Source organism: Micropterus dolomieu, linkage group LG11 (genome assembly GCF_021292245.1).
Source record: "Micropterus dolomieu isolate WLL.071019.BEF.003 ecotype Adirondacks linkage group LG11, ASM2129224v1, whole genome shotgun sequence".
In the NCBI taxonomy this organism is placed as follows: domain Eukaryota; kingdom Metazoa; phylum Chordata; class Actinopteri; order Centrarchiformes; family Centrarchidae; genus Micropterus; species Micropterus dolomieu.
Genome location: NC_060160.1, coordinates 7,123,937 through 7,140,173, shown reverse-complemented (window position 1 = coordinate 7,140,173; position 16,237 = coordinate 7,123,937). Strand labels below are relative to the sequence as shown.

The window sequence follows — 16,237 nt, the reverse complement described above, 5'->3', positions numbered from 1 at the left end:
AAGGCGTTCATGGTGTCATACCCGTGTAATAATTGTGTGGAGAATGAAAAAAGCTTGAGGGAGAAGGTCTACTTTCACATGGTCAATCATGTTTCAGAAAGTTAGAAATATTGATGGACACAGCCACCCTGATGCCGCAGCTGAAAAGTTGGTTTCAGACAATGTAAGACAACTAACAATTTCTGATATGGCCTGTCATCAAACGGAGGACAACAATCCTGCTAATTAGCGCAGTTGTTCATAACAAATGTTCCCATTATGTTCATTCACTCCAAAAAACCTTTTTCGGTAGAAGTTGGTATGGAGCTCTGGTATGGAACAACCTGTGGTGGGAAAATGTCCCTAATGTGTCCACACAAATCAGAAAATACCTCCACTTTAAGTTGCACTCATCTCTAATTGTCAAAACTTTAGGTTACCAAACAAAGAGAAATGGGTCAGCACAGATCCTCTTACAAAGTAAGTGGCGTTTCATTAGCATTTCAGTGCTGTTCCTTTTGGGCACATTAGCTCAGAGCTCCTGCTTCATGTTAATCCCACTGTGAGAGATAAAAACAAAATATCCAAAAGCTAAATTTGACTTTTTAACAGTGCAGTCTGTGCGGCAGATTTCATTTGGCTGTCTCTGCCTACGCAAACCAACATCCAGCCACCTAGCATAACTGAAATAGATGGTGGTGTGGGCTTGGAACCAATGGTTAACAGGGTAGAATACAAAACAGAAGTACAAGAATGCTGCGTATTGTCTCTGTGTAAGCGCAGGCTGAAGACAATGTGCGCCTTCATTGGCTTGTGTCCATTGTGCCTGGGATTTCTTGGGCCGTGTCTCAGCTGAAGAAGAGAAAGGTCTTCATTCAGCCTGCTGGGGGCTTCTTCAAACCTGCCATTGTCATCGCTTCTTCTCTCTCCATCTCAATGTTTTCCTTTCTCCCAGCGCTGATTGATACCCCTCTGCAGCAGAGACACAACGTTATGTCACTCGACACACTGTGTGAATTTGAAAGACCTGGACTATTTAGCGCTGCTGTTTTCTTTTGTTTGGTGCCTCACCTATCCGTCAGTGATTTGCTTTCAGTTCTCAAAATAGGAGAGTTGGAGAGGAGTTAGATTACATCCAAGGTCAACTCCTCAGCCCTTAAACTAAATGACAGTGAATATTGGTTTATTAATGTTGCCTCCTTGGGCTTTTTACACTCATCCAGAGTGCATTTCCACATGTTTTACTCAGCGTAGCAATGATCCTTGTTGAATAGCCATGCCTGCAGCTGAACGACATTCAATGCTGTGTTCTTATACCTCCGAATAATTTAGGAGTGATGTCACTCTAACCAACAGCACTGTTGAACACTGTTTAATTTTGCAGTAAAAAGGAGAGCCAGATGATAAATGGCTGGTGAGAATAGGCCTCCAGATTGTGACCAGCCAGCCTGTTCAGAGCAGCTCTTCTGTATGATTCAGTCAAAGGAACCAAAGAGTGCCTCAAAAGAAAAGCTCCTTTTGAAAAAAAACTTCTCTTCTCACTGTCTTGTGAGGAAGTGTCTCAAAAATCGTGACAGGCTTGTTAAAGCCAACACACATCTACACCCCCCCCACACACACTGCCCTAACAATGCCACCCTGGCTGCCCCGCCTGGCAGAGGCTCGTCTACAAGTAAAAGTGGATTTAGCTCAGCCTGCCGCTAACTAACAAGTGCAGGAATTCTGAAACTCTTTGGTCTTTAGACAGTTCTTCCCTCATCACTCTGATGACCAGTTTTTTGCTTTTCACTGATGAGTATAAAATTATTTTTAGATAAGGTTGAGGCAGCAGATGGCTGCCCTAATGGTCATGTTTGATTACATTTTTTTGTAATATAAATTATATCCAGAAGAAGAACAGACTTCTGAGGCTGATACTGATATCAATGTTTGAGATTTAAAAAATCTGATTGTATTTGGCTAATATTTGTTATTTAAAGGAACTTTTAACGCAGTTTTTAACCTGTAGGAGCGCTATGCATCAGTTTTTTTCTCAAGTGGATCCGCACATGCGCGCCAGTGAATCAATACACGTTCAAGAGTTTCACACTATACCTCCGATCTATGCTGCAGTACACCAGCAATGGCAGTGAAGAACAAGACTGTTTGCTTGTAAATAATGCAGATTTAAAATGAAAAAATCTGCTTTGCAAATATTTTATGAGGAAGTAAATGCAGTAGATGGAGGAGAGGAAGAAATAAGTTAATTTGACTTTTACTTTGATGTAAACAAAGTATTTTCTGACTGAGATCCAAAGACATACCTCCTGCTATGATATCACTGTGCTAGCTACTCCAACCCACGAGTGAACAATCAAGTTCAGTTTTACATAATGTGTGGGGTTAACTGGATACATTGTGTTTAATAAAAGTAAAAAAGTGGACTTTTTATATAAGAATACTTTAAAATTATTTTCTTTGGCACATAACAAGAGAAAAACAAACAATTAACAAAGGGACACAGGTTTAAAACTACTAGGAACATATATATTTATTTCACACAGGTATGAAGCCTGGCTCTGTCCAGAGCCAAATCCACCTACTAGTACCTTTTTTAATTTCACCAATTAAATACTTTATATATCTTTTGTTTCATCTGTGCACTCTGTATGGTTTAACAGGGAGTATTTCTGTTTGGGTACAGATTTAGCAACTGAGCAGGACATTTAATGGTTAAATAAATTTCTCTCTTGTGGACAAGCCACTGTTTTTAAATGACCTCAAACTGACTTTTGGCATTTGTGTATTACCTACATAGCCACACATTTAGATAAATCTGTGATAAAATCTTAAATCTGGCAACATTATCATCCAAGCTAATGTATTGGTCGGTTCAAGTTAACCTCGGAACTCGCACATTTTTATCTACTCTGTATGAGAGCATCAAGTTAACACCTTCTGTGAGTGTGTGAAAACGCATTAGAGAAATTATCACACCAGCACAGATTCGTTAAACCAGCTGATTGACTGACGCTGTGTTTCCTGACATACAGTATGTGTTTTGCTTTGTTGTAAACTGTTTAATAAATACCCAATCTGTTTGGTGAGTGACTCATCTGTTCGTGTATCATATCAAGAAAGACCAGCGGTGCTAAACTAACAAAAAAATTCTCTCATTCTCTTTCTACATCTCCCGCTCCTCAGATTGTGCAGTCTGACTCTGAAGAAGCTGGTTGTGATGAGAGAACTTGATAAAGAGCTGATCTCTGTGGTCATAGCGGTTAAAATCCAGGTATGCTGTATAAACAGGACACAACAGAGCGAGCATGTACAGACCTGCTGCCCACACAAACAAACACAAACAAATACAATATGTCTACTTGTTTATGTATCTTTGTTTATGTATATCTCTCTCTCTGATGAAGTGAAAAATAAGTCGTTTATGTTACTATGGACCATTTTTTAACCTATATTTCATTGATCTTTCTTTTTTTTCCCACCTTACATCGTAAGAGACTCGGTTGAGACCCAGTAGAATTGATTAAATCATCATATCTGGTTCTATTTTTTTCAAAGGTATTCCCAGCTTTGACAATTAATTAAACCAGTTGCTGAGCAGGAAATAGGGAAAAAGTCATTCAAACATGTACTTTAAAGTAATTTAATTTGCATTTTAAAATTTTAATACATTGTCAATTACATGAGATTAGTAGTGAATGTTCCAACAAATGCAAAAATACTAGTGTGGTGTTAAAACTTATTGAATCCTGTTTCAGCAGAGTGAATATCAACAGCGGAGATGCAGAATATTTCCAGGGAAAGAGATCCAACTAAAGTAAACATCAACCAATTTTCTTTACAGGGCTCCAAACGGATCTTGAGGTCCCATGAGATAGTGCTGCCACCCAGTGGGTCTGTGGAGACCGATCTGGCTCTCACCTTTTCATTGCAGGTAAAAAAAAAAAAATCACCATGCTGCTGTTTGGTAAAAAATTAACATTGCAGGCTGCCAAATCAGCCATTTAAGAATCATTTTAGATTTTTTCTTACATATATTTGTATATTATTACATATATTATTTATATATACATTATATTTGCTGTTTTTCTTTTTATTAAAGTGAGCTTTTTCAGGGTTAAGTATGTGTGGGATGAGTTTTATTACACTTGTTGCCATGGCAACTGTTCGGACTTACTATTAGATTTCAATGACATATGAAGCTCTCTTTTCTATATTGCGGAAATACTGTATGGAGATGGATCTCTTTTGTGTTGTGCACAAAGGAGTATTGTTAGATGATTAAAGGATAAGGCCGACAATATTCGATATTTTTTATTATTGTCCAGAAATCATGAAAAGAACAAAACCAACAATGTGCTGGTCCTTGTCTCAGTGCTTTCCCTCGTTCCTGCTGAAGATGTAAAACTTATAAAATGATTCACAAATATGCATTCAACTTTAAAGAAAGTTAATGAATTACCTAAAACAGCTGGGCACTGTAACAGTTTTGGTTATTGCACATGAGAGATTTTTGTATTTGTGCTTGTGTCTTTGCTCTTTTCACTAGTTTGAAGTGGGCATGGCTCAATTTGAAAAAGATGATGTAACATAATAAGGTATATTTAAATCATTAAATCAATAAACATGGGTTGTTTGCAAATGTTGTCAGTAAAACAGATAAAAAAACACCCCTACACAGTTCTGAAGGAGCAGATCAGCTGAGTTTTTGTGTGTTGTCATCATAAGTAGGGCTTTAAAAATTACTCAAATAGGAGTAAATATTCTATTTGTCTAGAACTATTTTTAGCTGCTGATTTGGTGCTCTAGTGGGTATTTACAGTAGCAGGACAGTGTGTCTGTAATAGTTTTTGGACAACAGTGGAGCTCACTGGCACAGAGGAACAAGATGTATCAGGCTTTGGATATGCACACAATTCTTGTAAAAGGGTAAATTCATTGCTGGTTTTGGTATTTTTATGGATTTGTTGACAATAAGAGAAATATAGACCATCATCAACCTAACCATTTAAGCTACCAGCTTAATTCTAAGCAAGTAATTTGTACTTTTTCTTGTTCGCTCCCCTTCAGTACCCTCACTTCTTAAAACGAGAAGGAAACAAGCTGCAGATCATGCTGCAAAGGCGGAAGAGATACAAGAACCGAACTATCTTGGGGTACAAGACTCTTGCAGTGGGATCTATCGATATGGCCGAGGTATAGTATAACCGTGCCACAACAAACCTGCATTCATGTTGTGTTTGGTTTGTTACTGTGTGCAGTATTTAAAGGATAACAAGGTCATAGCTTTCTTCCATTCATTCTCAGGACAGGCAGGAGCAGAGAGGTGCAGGAGCTCTAACAGGCTGTTAGTGTCAGGACCAGTGTGAGAATATAATGAGAAAAGGTGGACTAGAAGCATGTGTCCCCCTCATCTTCTCCTGGGGTTTGGCGTTGCCTCTTAGACTATAACTGCTGGCTCTTTGAATCACACAGAACAAGAAAAGCTGTCTTATAATAATAAATAAGTCATTTTTCCCTCTAATTAGTCTGAAAATACTTTTGTCTTTGAAAGACGTAAGATTTTCATTATAAACCTGCTTTGTTCTCCCTTGTTTAAAACAAGAGAGAAAAACTCAAGTTATCTCACAAAATGGACAAATTGTTTCATGTGTTTTAAGACAACCAAGAATACATGAATAAGTAACAATGAACAGCTTAGTATTTTTCAGTGCAGATGATGCTCACTAAGCAGTTCCCACATGGCTGACAAAGCTCAGTGGAGCTTATTAAGGTCACATCACAGCAGCTGAGAGAAGACATTTTGGCGCCTGGAAAAAAAAATAGCAGAAACAAAGTTGTACTTAGCCAGAAGAAAGAAATAGTTCTTGCTTTTTCAACTCAGGGATACAAATGAACTCTGACGAAACATAGCACACAAGATACAGTGCAAGTTGCCATGGGCCGAAATAGTCTCGCTGGACTATGCAGAGAGACTCCTCCATATTTGGGGCGGCACTGATCTGAAGTGACCTGGGTTTGTGATGAGTTTGAATCTCTTGAGTGTCTGGTAATATACATCCATCTCTTACTCAGTAAATACTATTTAGATGCTATTGAGCAAGGCACTCAACCCTAACCCTCAGCTGCTTCAGTTTCACACAGCAGGAAACCGTGGGTGGTTAAACTGCAGCCCCCAGCTGTGAATTATGGGTTTGTGGGCGATGAATGACAAAAATAGGAAACTAAGATTTTTCCTTGTTGGGAGTTCAATCTCTCACACTTTAATTCACAATGCAATGTTTAAGAAATAGTTCAACATGTTGGGAAACAAAAGAGCCTCCTTGCCAAGAGTAGGTTGTGAAGATTAGTAGACTAGCGCTCTCATATCTCACTATCATAATAAAAATAAAACTGGAGTCTGTGGCCGCTAAGCTTAGTTTACCATAAATAGTGGAAACACGGCAAGCAGCTCACCTGGCAACGTCCAAAGGTAGTAAATTATAGCACTTGTCAAACAACACTTCTAAAGCTGATCGATTCACATGTTATATCTCATTTCTTTAATCCGTAAAAAAAAAAAAGAACAGATTTTTACAAGGGGTTAAGTATACTGTACTATTTCCTGGCCGGGAGCGGTGACTTCCTGGAGTCTTGTTGCCATTGTGAGGTTGTCAGGCTACCAGCAGATTATGTACAGCAAAAGTGGATTTAATTTTTATAAATCCTAAACAACACGGTCGATTGAAATAAAACAAAGGATTCAGGTTAGCAAAATCTGAGGCCTTCTTATATCTTATTCATGCAAATTTAGGTTTGCTTGACATCCATGCCCCCTTACAGACCGGAGAGTGTTATCATCTAACACTCAGCAAGAAAGCAAATCTGATTACCTAAAATGTCTAAACTATTCATTTTAATAAATATAGCTATGACTTTTACAGTTTTCTACACGTGAAGGAATTTATATCTCTAAAAAAATGCAACATTAATGTTTCTCTTAATGTTTCTAAAAGGATGGATATTTCTTGTGTTGGACAATACTGGGATAGGAAGAATAAAGAAACTAAGAAATGAGCCCAGATCACTCAATCTAACTGAAGTGAAACATTTCACTATATTTTTTCTTATGTTGAGCCTCTGCTCTCTTTTCTGTCACCCCTCCCAGGTGATGCAGCACCCTACAGAGGGAGGCCAGGTTCTGCCTCTCTGCAGCAACCAGAAAGAGATGCTGGGGAAGGTGGCAGAGATCTGGATCTTTTCCCTGTCCAGTCAGCCAATAGACCACGAGGAGGCAGCCCTGCAGGGAGGACAGAAGATCAAATGTTCTGGTACACTTTTCCTCTCATTACCCCCGGTGTTCTGAGGTTAAAACAGCATGAAGCCATCATAATCACCTAATATGGTCGATGGGCTAAACAAAGCAGGGATCACAGGGTTCATGGTGCTTTTTTTCTCTCTAATCGTGCAGAAAGTGATGATATTCAGGTAGCATTCATCTTGCTGTGTACTCTGCATCAGTATATTAAGAGCCTGGCTGCATGTCAGATTTAAAAGGGTCACTGAAATATGTATGAGGCATCTCCTACACTCCAAAATCTCCATACCTCTCCTTTAGATAACTACTCAGAGGAAGAATATGAGAGCTTCTCCTCAGAGCAGGAGGCCAGCGATGATGCTGTACAGGGACAGGTGAGTTGGCTTGGAAATCAATGCAAACCGTCTTTAGTTGGTTAATAATTAAGCCCTTTGTTGGGGCATGAGGTTGGAATAAAATATCTGTACTTGTTCTGCATTATTTGCGTAGGACAACTTCAAAACATAACGATTTCATTCAACAAGGCTTCGTCTTCATTGCGTCTTGTTTTCAGGATCTCGAGGATGATGAGTACGATGTGAGGAAGCCAAAGAAGCAGAGGAGGTCCATTGTAAGGACCCCCTCCATCACCAGAGTAAGAGACATGAACCGGGGATTAAAGGGGGCCCAACTTAAGTACTCTACAAAAAAATGCATTGAAGTTTAGTTTAAGCAGCCCTAACAGTGAAACATACATCAGAACCAGGTTAACTGTTTCCCATGCTTTCAGTCTTTATGCTGATCTAAGCTAATCTGCTGCTGGCTGTGGCACCATATTTAATACACAGGCATGAGAGTGATTTTGAACTTCATCTAATTCTCAACAAGAAAAGCAAATAAGCACATTTTCAAAAATATTAAATTATTATTTTGAGATGAAGTTACATTTGGTAAACAATAGTTTTTATTCTATTAGCATGCATTTCTGTGTACTGCAATTGTATGTGCTCATAAAATAAACCCCAGTTATTTCCAATAACAACTAATTTTGTTCATATTGTATGTGATTCATTTTCAGATGGTCAAGTGATATTAAATACATTTCATTGAGCATTAATGAGACTATTTAAATATGTTTTTTCTCATGAGTGATGTGGTTTCATAGAGTACTCTACTCTAGAGTAGTGAGCAGAAGCAGGAGATAAAACCCCCAGAAAGCAGATGAGGCATGATGTTGCTTGATTATTGATTTACATGAGCACACGCAGCAAAATCAATACCCAGCTAGCACTGTAAATGTATGTACTGCCAGTAAAATGACTAAAATGGAGGAGCTCCTGTCAGCAGTGGCTGTATTGGATTGCTGAGAGCTCTGTAGTAAAATAGAACTAGGTCACAGACTGACTTGTGGTTGTGTTTATTCTCCCATGTTTAGCAGCAGAACTTTAAGCAGCGAGTTGTGGCTCTCCTGAAGCGGTTCAGAGTTTCAGATGAGGTGGGTGTTTCTGTCTTGTGTTGCTCTGCTTCTTTTGTGATTCTACTGTAGAGCTGCTGAGCTACTGAAGATGTAATGTCTATGTGTGTGTGTGTGTGTGTGTGTGTGTGTGTGTGTGTTCCTTTGTATGTATTACTGAAGGTGCTGGACTCTGAGCAGGACCCCGCAGAGCCGCCCCCTGAGGTGGAGGAGGAGGATCTGGACCTGGATAGTGTAGAATTTGAGAACCCAAGTGACAGCGGCCCGGAGCTAGATGACGACGACAGTGTCCTCAGCACACCAAAACCCAAACTCAAGTGAGTGTTCTCAGCAGTAATAAGTGTGTATGCCTTTAATTGTGAAACACTTGACTTACATGGGGGGTTGCAGGCCAGATAATTATGATGATGCTTCAGTCTGAATTCAGTTACAAGACTGGAATTTCTAAAACAAAATAAGTTAAGAAAATATCCATGACCTTTAATGTTCTCTAAACCCTGCAGCAGGCTGGCACATAGGCTGAAGGCTGAAATAAGCAAAGGTTGCTTCGCCATAAATGTTGGCCTTGTTATTGAAGCTGTATTTTGCCAATAGTGTGTTTTATATTTGCTAATATTTTATGGAAATGAAATTTTGAAAATGCATATATTCAGGATTTTCTTTAGGTTTTCATTCTTTGCAGGGTAGAAAACTTTCTGAAACACCTTTTACATAATAGGAACCTTTCATTAATACATATAAACTTAAAGGACTACTGCAGCAGTTTATAATTGCATTTCATTAAATAAAATTAAGTGGTCAAAATCGAAACAGCAGAAGAGGCTGAGATATCCTGACCTTTAATCCCTAGTGTGTGCTAATCTCCATTTCGCTTCCCATAATTCGATTCAGAAGTATTATTCTTTCTTTCTCCCTCATAAAGACTTAAGTCTTTCGAACTGCACACCTCCAGTTTCTAATGCAGGCATTCTATCAGAAATATAGACTGCATTATACGACTGCATCAATTTACAATGCATGGTGACAAAGAATTCTTTAAAATGTTGGCATCAAACCCACAAAAAATGCAAATCAAAGCATAAAGTCAAAGACTGGTGGTGGTTGAGTTCAGGACACCATCACTGTACATGTAAATTCATTAAATGGTACTGTACTTAAAACGCTGTGATGTAGACAGACCCACTGACCCAAAGGAGACTCCTTGTATCAGTCAATAACAATCATAAGTCATATTAAGACAAATTGTCAAGTTTTCAGTCCATGTTGTTTCTTGTGTTTCAGGCCATATTTCGAGGGTCTCTCCCTCTCCAGCTCTCAAACTGAGATCGGCAGCATCCACAGCAGCCGGAGCCACAGGGAGCCTCCCAGCCCGGTGAGACTGACATTACTGTAATATTACAGTGATTAACACAATGTTAACAGTCCTAAATAACTTGAGCAGGGATGCAGCTTTCCTGCTGCATATTTTGAACATGCAACTTCAACTAATTTAAAATAAAAGCTGCTTTTTTTTTCTTCTTTGTGTTCCTGGTCACATGCCTACCTCAGGCCCCTGCTTCCTGTACATTTACTGGGTTACTAATACCACAGCGAAACAGCTGGAGGCCGACTAGAGTAACCAATGAACTGCACTGATAGCCGATGAGCAAATCCACTGGAGCAGAAACGCGTTAATTGTCCAGCATCTGTCACTAAAGCACAGAAGAGTAAAATTTCACTTCCCCAGCTCAGATTTTCCCATCAGTCTGCAGGTTTAAGCCAGTTATAATGTGATCACTAGTTTGTTTATTAAACTGTAGGGCTTCTGTTGAACCAACAGTCCATCAAGAGATGTTGAATGAAACAATTCTTTCTGTGAAATAAAGGTTCCCGGGACTCAAAATCGGGCAGTGTTTATTGTTCTTCTCACCGTCTCATTCCAGATTGACGCAGATAAAACCAAGTGCGGAGGGGCCAAATTTCCAAATGATAATGTTTCTGATAACGTCTCCTTTGTGAGTATCAACTCTTAAAGCTGCATGAGATCAGTAACTGACAGTCTTATTATTGCAAGTCAATATTTTGAGGAAAAACATGGTAAGATGAGCCTTCTAAGCCTTTAAATATGCAGAAATTGCATGTTTGTTAAGTTAGTCAAAATATGAATGTGTATTCTCTATAGCTGCAGTCCCACAGTCACATACAGGCAGTCATAAACATCCAGACACAATCACAATAAATCATAATCGATAACAACTACTATTCTTAAGGACAGATGAGACATTTAAGGTGTTGTTTTGAAAAGAAAAATGCATAAACATGTCTGTCAGCTCTTAACTCATAAACGCTGTTGCTGTCTCTGTTTTTGTTTTCCTCTGTTGTTCTCTGTTTTTGTTTTCCCTCAGGAGCAGCCCGAGGCGGTGACGCCGACCACAGAGCTGGAGATGGACAACATGGACACATTTTTAGAGAGACTACCACCAAGTGGAAAAATGACCAAGACAGAGTCCCTAATCATTTCATCGAACAGGTAGAAAGACATAAACAAGAGTAATCCACTTCTTTAAATCATTGATGTGTCTGCAGGATGGTTTGACAAAAATCTTTATGATGGAAATTCACAGAAAACACCATGAGAGATCTATCAAAATGATACATTCTGAATACGGTGTTTTAAATAGGAAAAATAGTGGATCTGTTTTTGATCAGGGTTTTTCAGGGTTTATGCTTCCTTTTGTTGACCATTAAATCAGTGCCTCTGCTTCGAGCACTCCAGTCCTCCATCTCACTTCCTCTGCCGTTTTCATTTCATTTCAGGCAGGAACCGAAGTTGGCAGGGAGACGAGGTAGGAGCACGTCGCTGAAGGAGCGCCAGCCCAGCAGGCCGCAGAATGAGAGGGCCAACAGCCTGGACAATGAGCGGTCCCTGGACACACGCTGCCACCTACAGGTAGGAGGAGAGAACTTCAGAATCCATAAATATTGTATTGAAAGTTGTTTTGTTGTGCAACAGATCTTTACTACAGTGGTAAATGGAATAGATTTTATCAACATAAAATACAAGTCTTTATCACAGGTGTAGCCTCTCATTGACCAACCACAATGTCTTAAAGGAGCTGTATGTGACATTCACTGCCACTAAATGTCTAGACCAAAACAAATGGGTGCTACAGCCCATATTTTACCTCGCAGATCATAGTTCAACACACTTCATTCAAACTGGACAGAAACTAAATAAAAGTTACCAAAACCGTCTTAGTTTTTCCACTGTTTCAAAAATCACCAACTCTGGTTTGATTGAAATAAATCCTTAATTCACGGCGTCAGAGGAGAAAAGATGCCGTTGTTGTATCGCTCTCCTCAAAGCCAACAGTTTCACAGAGAGGAATGCACATGCACGGTCGGAGAGGGGATGTGACGTCATTTTCTGCTCAAGATACCATTAATCCACTTTATCTTTACATAGCAAAGTTGTTAGCTGCTATATTAATGTTCAAAATCTCATTTACAGAACCTTTAAAGATTGGTCACTTTAAAGTTTTGAATCTGGAAGAGTCACTGGAGGACAATTTATTAAACCTATTTTATGGTCCCTAAATCAAAAAGATGGATCCTTATTTTAACCCAAATGTCTCATTTTCTGTTTAGATCCCGAGAAAGACAGTGTATGACCAACTAAACCACATCCTGGTGTCTGATAACCACCTCCCTGACAGCATCATTCTCATCAATACGTCAGACTGGCAGGGCCAGGTAATGAATACCTGGACAAAAAGCTTAAAATGGCTGCTACTCTGCTTTTAGATTTTTCTTAATACTTGCCTTTCAAAATGTTTAGGAAAGTTGTGAATGGATGTTAAAAAGTTTACTCCAACTCAAAATGTTACACAGACTCTTGAAAATAATTGTTTTAAAAGCATGAATTAGATGGTAATAAATTATATAACAAAAGTATCTGGTAATGAAGTTGTACACTTTTCAATTGTATTTGTTTCTTCTTCTCCTCCCTTCTCAGTATCTTTCAGATATGCTGCAAAACCACCATTTACCAGTGGTCTGCACCTGCACCACGGCCGATATCCAAGCTGCATTCAACACCATCGTCTCCCGCATACAAAGATTGTAAGCACATGCTAACCTTGGTTGTCTGTCTTTTGCCATTATATATTCACTGTGTCACACTTGAACAATTGACTGTTAAAATAAATGGTGATTAATATTATATTTCCCTTTACCAAATTTTATGGTATCAATTTTGTAACTGCAAGCCATCTATTTATTTTCTTTCTTAGTTGCAACTGTAACTCCCAGACGCCCATCCCTATAAAGATCGCAGTGGCTGGAGCACAGCACTACCTCAGTGCTGTCCTGAGGCTTTTTGTAGACCACCTTTCCCATAAGACACCTGACTGGCTCGGCTACATGAGGTTCCTTATCATCCCTCTAGGTTAGTAACCCTTTCTCATGTTTGTTGTTATTTTTGTAATAAGTGTTCTACTTGTTCAAACATGAAAATATGATTGTCAGATTAAAATCTTACAAAATGAACATGCTGTAATTTCTGAAAATAGATAATAGACTTCTGGTAGCCTGTCTATTGTTATTCTTTCACCCCTTTCACCACTTGCCATTACCAGAAACTCTTAAAACTGTAGATCATTTTGCATTGGAGGAATAGCAACTTCCTCCTACTTTGTGCTGTAAAGCAAACCAACAAATTGTCCTGCTGGCAACAAACCAGAGGAGGCTTCTAGTCCTCTCAGTATTGGTCTTATTTGTTTACAGTAGTTTTAATAATTTAGCACTGCACCTTTACAGCTGTTTGTTGTTGTTTCTTTTTTTGATCGGTTTAGGTGCACATCCAGTCTCCAAATATCTCGGCACTATTGACTATCGATACAACAGTTTGTTCCAAGATGCTGCTTGGAGGGAACTGTTTCACAAGCCAGAGGCTCCTGTTATTGGTGGGCTCTTATGTCTTACTGGCTTTTTTTCTGACTACAGTCAGTAGTAGATAATTAATTGATCACTGTGTCCTGTGCAGCCCAGGAGAACCCAGATGTGGTTTCAAGGGTAACTCAGTACATGGTGGGAGCTAACGGAGCTCACCAGCTCCCCATTGCCGAGGCCATGCTCACCTACAAACAGAAGAGGTAGGATTTCAGCCTCATTTAATAAACAGACCAGAGGAAATTTCACACTGAGCTGTACAGAAGTAAATGTATTTTTAAAGAGCTATTTGGATTTAGTATTAAGTCTGAGGGTTTCGTCTAACAAATGCTTCTAATGCAGAGCTTTCAGCAGTTTTTCAAAAGGGGATTGAACTGTTCTGTAAAAGACTGACTCTATAGACATTTACAAATTCAGGCAAAATTATAAGGACACAGTACAGTATAAAAATCATTGCATATTGCTTGCAACCAGAATACATTTATCAGCTGGATTTTTATACTAACAAAAAGTAAAATAAATTGTATTTTATGATTACACAGAATAGATATTTTGCCCTGCGAACATCCACACAGCAAGCTAAACACACTTCCAAAAAAATGATGAGTTTTTATTGGAAGCTATTGTGAAACGATTGTGAAAAGAGTTTATGAGAGGAAGGGTATTAAAAAAATAAAGGAACAGGGAAACTGGGCTCGCAAAAACATAGACTAGCTGTTAAATTAGTTCATCATGCCAGGAAGAAACAAAATATCACCAGTGAACATTAATGTTTAAGCAAAAGTTTGAGAAATAGTCCGGCACATAACCCTGCGTAAAAAGGCGAATTGTTGCTTTTACACTTTGTATGGATTAAACAAATGAAATCTAACATGTTAATCAGTGAGCATTAGAGGTGCTGTTTCCCCCTATTTATGCTAAGCTAAGCTTGTTGTATCCTGTTGTGCCTGTTGATTCGAAAGTTGTATTAGCAACACATTAGCTTGAGACAGCTACCTTACTTTACTAGCTTTGTTAGCACTAAACTGATTGCAGAAAAATGTATATTCTACTAAATCACATAAATCATAAACAATTGAAAAACATAAACTATGTTAAAGTTAATATTTGAAAATGGCGGATGTAACTGCTATGGAACTGCTGGTGGCAGAATAGTTGGCTTGGAAGTCATGAATCTATTTTGGATTAGTATGCAAATTACATTACAGTTCTGTTACAGTCTGTTTTTAACCCCCTTTTGAAAAATAAATTGAGGTCAAGGTTTCATTAATGTTGGGAGTGGCGGTGTCTGACATGCAGGAGTCTGTCTTCTAAACATCACTGTCTTTCCATCACTGTGTGTGAATAACATGTTGTTTTTTAAAAATCTTTTTGTTGTATTTTTTCTTTGCTTTCTTTGAAGGAAAAAGAGCTTTCATTTTGATTTTGCAGTAAGGTATTGTGGTCACTTGAGTTTGTATCTCATGTAGCTTGGTGATTTGTGCGCTTTCTGTGTGTTAAGCCATTTCCCCATGACCCTTCTCAGCCTTCTTTAATGGAGCTTGCCACTTTAACAGCTGCTAAGAAAGTTTTTTTCCTATTAACTGCTTGAGTCATAAACTAACCAGATAAGATTTAACATATAGACTCACTTGCTCAGAGTTAGAGAAAAGAACAGAAGCACATAGTATGTGAATTCTTGTACTAATTAAAGCTGCACCACGCCAAGTTTATATTTAGAAATAATTCTTTGCTGCTTGCTTTACATGTCTAGATAAGGATGGTAGCTTTTTGAAAAATATTTATATTTATATATATATTTTTAGTGGCCTTTAACAAACACCCTTTCCCATGAAATGTAGGCATTCGGACTAAACATCACGACTCAAAAGTAGTGGCGAGTCCATAAGTAACTCGAGAGGTTGCTGTTATCTCAGATATGTCTGTGATAACTGCTGGACAGAGAGGTGGGAATACTGTCGAAAGTTTTAGACGACTACAAAGTTACTAAATGACTTAAAGAGAGAGAGTTGGTGAGTTTTATGGATGGATATGGATAAGGTATGGATGAAACCAAGTTACGAAGACACATTATTATTTCGAGCTTTAGTTTTTCTACGCTAACAAAGTAAATGTTTAACTTTAAAATCACAAAGGTTTCAGTTCTTTCATTTCTCATAGAAACTGCTGTAGTGGATGGTGAATTGTCACATCACTGCTACAGTAACTACTCGAACCAAGGCTAAAAAGAAACATTAAAGTTTCCCTTTAATTAAAAGGATGACTGGGAGAATTTTTGGAGAATTCTGCTTCTCTAAAAGACCTCAAGAAGTCAAACTTTTTAGATGTTTTATTTTTTGGAAAAGTTTATGTGGTAATGGTTTTTTTTCTTTTAATGAAGCAACACTTTTCTTAAATGTAGAGCACAATATCATTGTGTACAAATGTATAAATAAAGAAAATGTCACAAAAAGCTCAATCCTTTTAGACGATTCAACATTAAACATGAGTGCTTTTAATTTGGTTTCACTGTCAGGCATCAATGTAGATTCAGGACTTCTGGCTGACAAAATTTTCCTGTTGAGATAGATATATATATATAT

General features: G+C 38.4%; 1 protein-coding gene across 3 annotated transcripts in view; it reads left to right on the top strand.

Moving 5' to 3' along the window:
• Positions 1-16,237, top strand: part of pacs2 (phosphofurin acidic cluster sorting protein 2) — a 67,494-nt gene that overhangs the window by 41,731 nt on the left and 9,526 nt on the right. For 2 of the 3 annotated variants that reach the window (XM_046062294.1, XM_046062297.1), the window contains exons 2-19: positions 3,163-3,250; positions 3,821-3,910; positions 5,047-5,172; positions 7,124-7,286; positions 7,574-7,647; positions 7,827-7,907; positions 8,688-8,747; positions 8,889-9,043; positions 10,008-10,098; positions 10,649-10,720; positions 11,111-11,235; positions 11,523-11,655; positions 12,354-12,458; positions 12,721-12,827; positions 12,998-13,152; positions 13,559-13,669; positions 13,750-13,858; positions 15,058-15,090. In XM_046062294.1, the coding sequence (XP_045918250.1) occupies positions 3,163-3,250; positions 3,821-3,910; positions 5,047-5,172; positions 7,124-7,286; positions 7,574-7,647; positions 7,827-7,907; positions 8,688-8,747; positions 8,889-9,043; positions 10,008-10,098; positions 10,649-10,720; positions 11,111-11,235; positions 11,523-11,655; positions 12,354-12,458; positions 12,721-12,827; positions 12,998-13,152; positions 13,559-13,669; positions 13,750-13,858; positions 15,058-15,090 (1,878 nt within the window). The remainder of the gene's footprint in view (positions 1-3,162; positions 3,251-3,820; positions 3,911-5,046; positions 5,173-7,123; positions 7,287-7,573; positions 7,648-7,826; positions 7,908-8,687; positions 8,748-8,888; positions 9,044-10,007; positions 10,099-10,648; positions 10,721-11,110; positions 11,236-11,522; positions 11,656-12,353; positions 12,459-12,720; positions 12,828-12,997; positions 13,153-13,558; positions 13,670-13,749; positions 13,859-15,057; positions 15,091-16,237) is intronic. The other variant, XM_046062295.1, reaches the window with a different exon arrangement.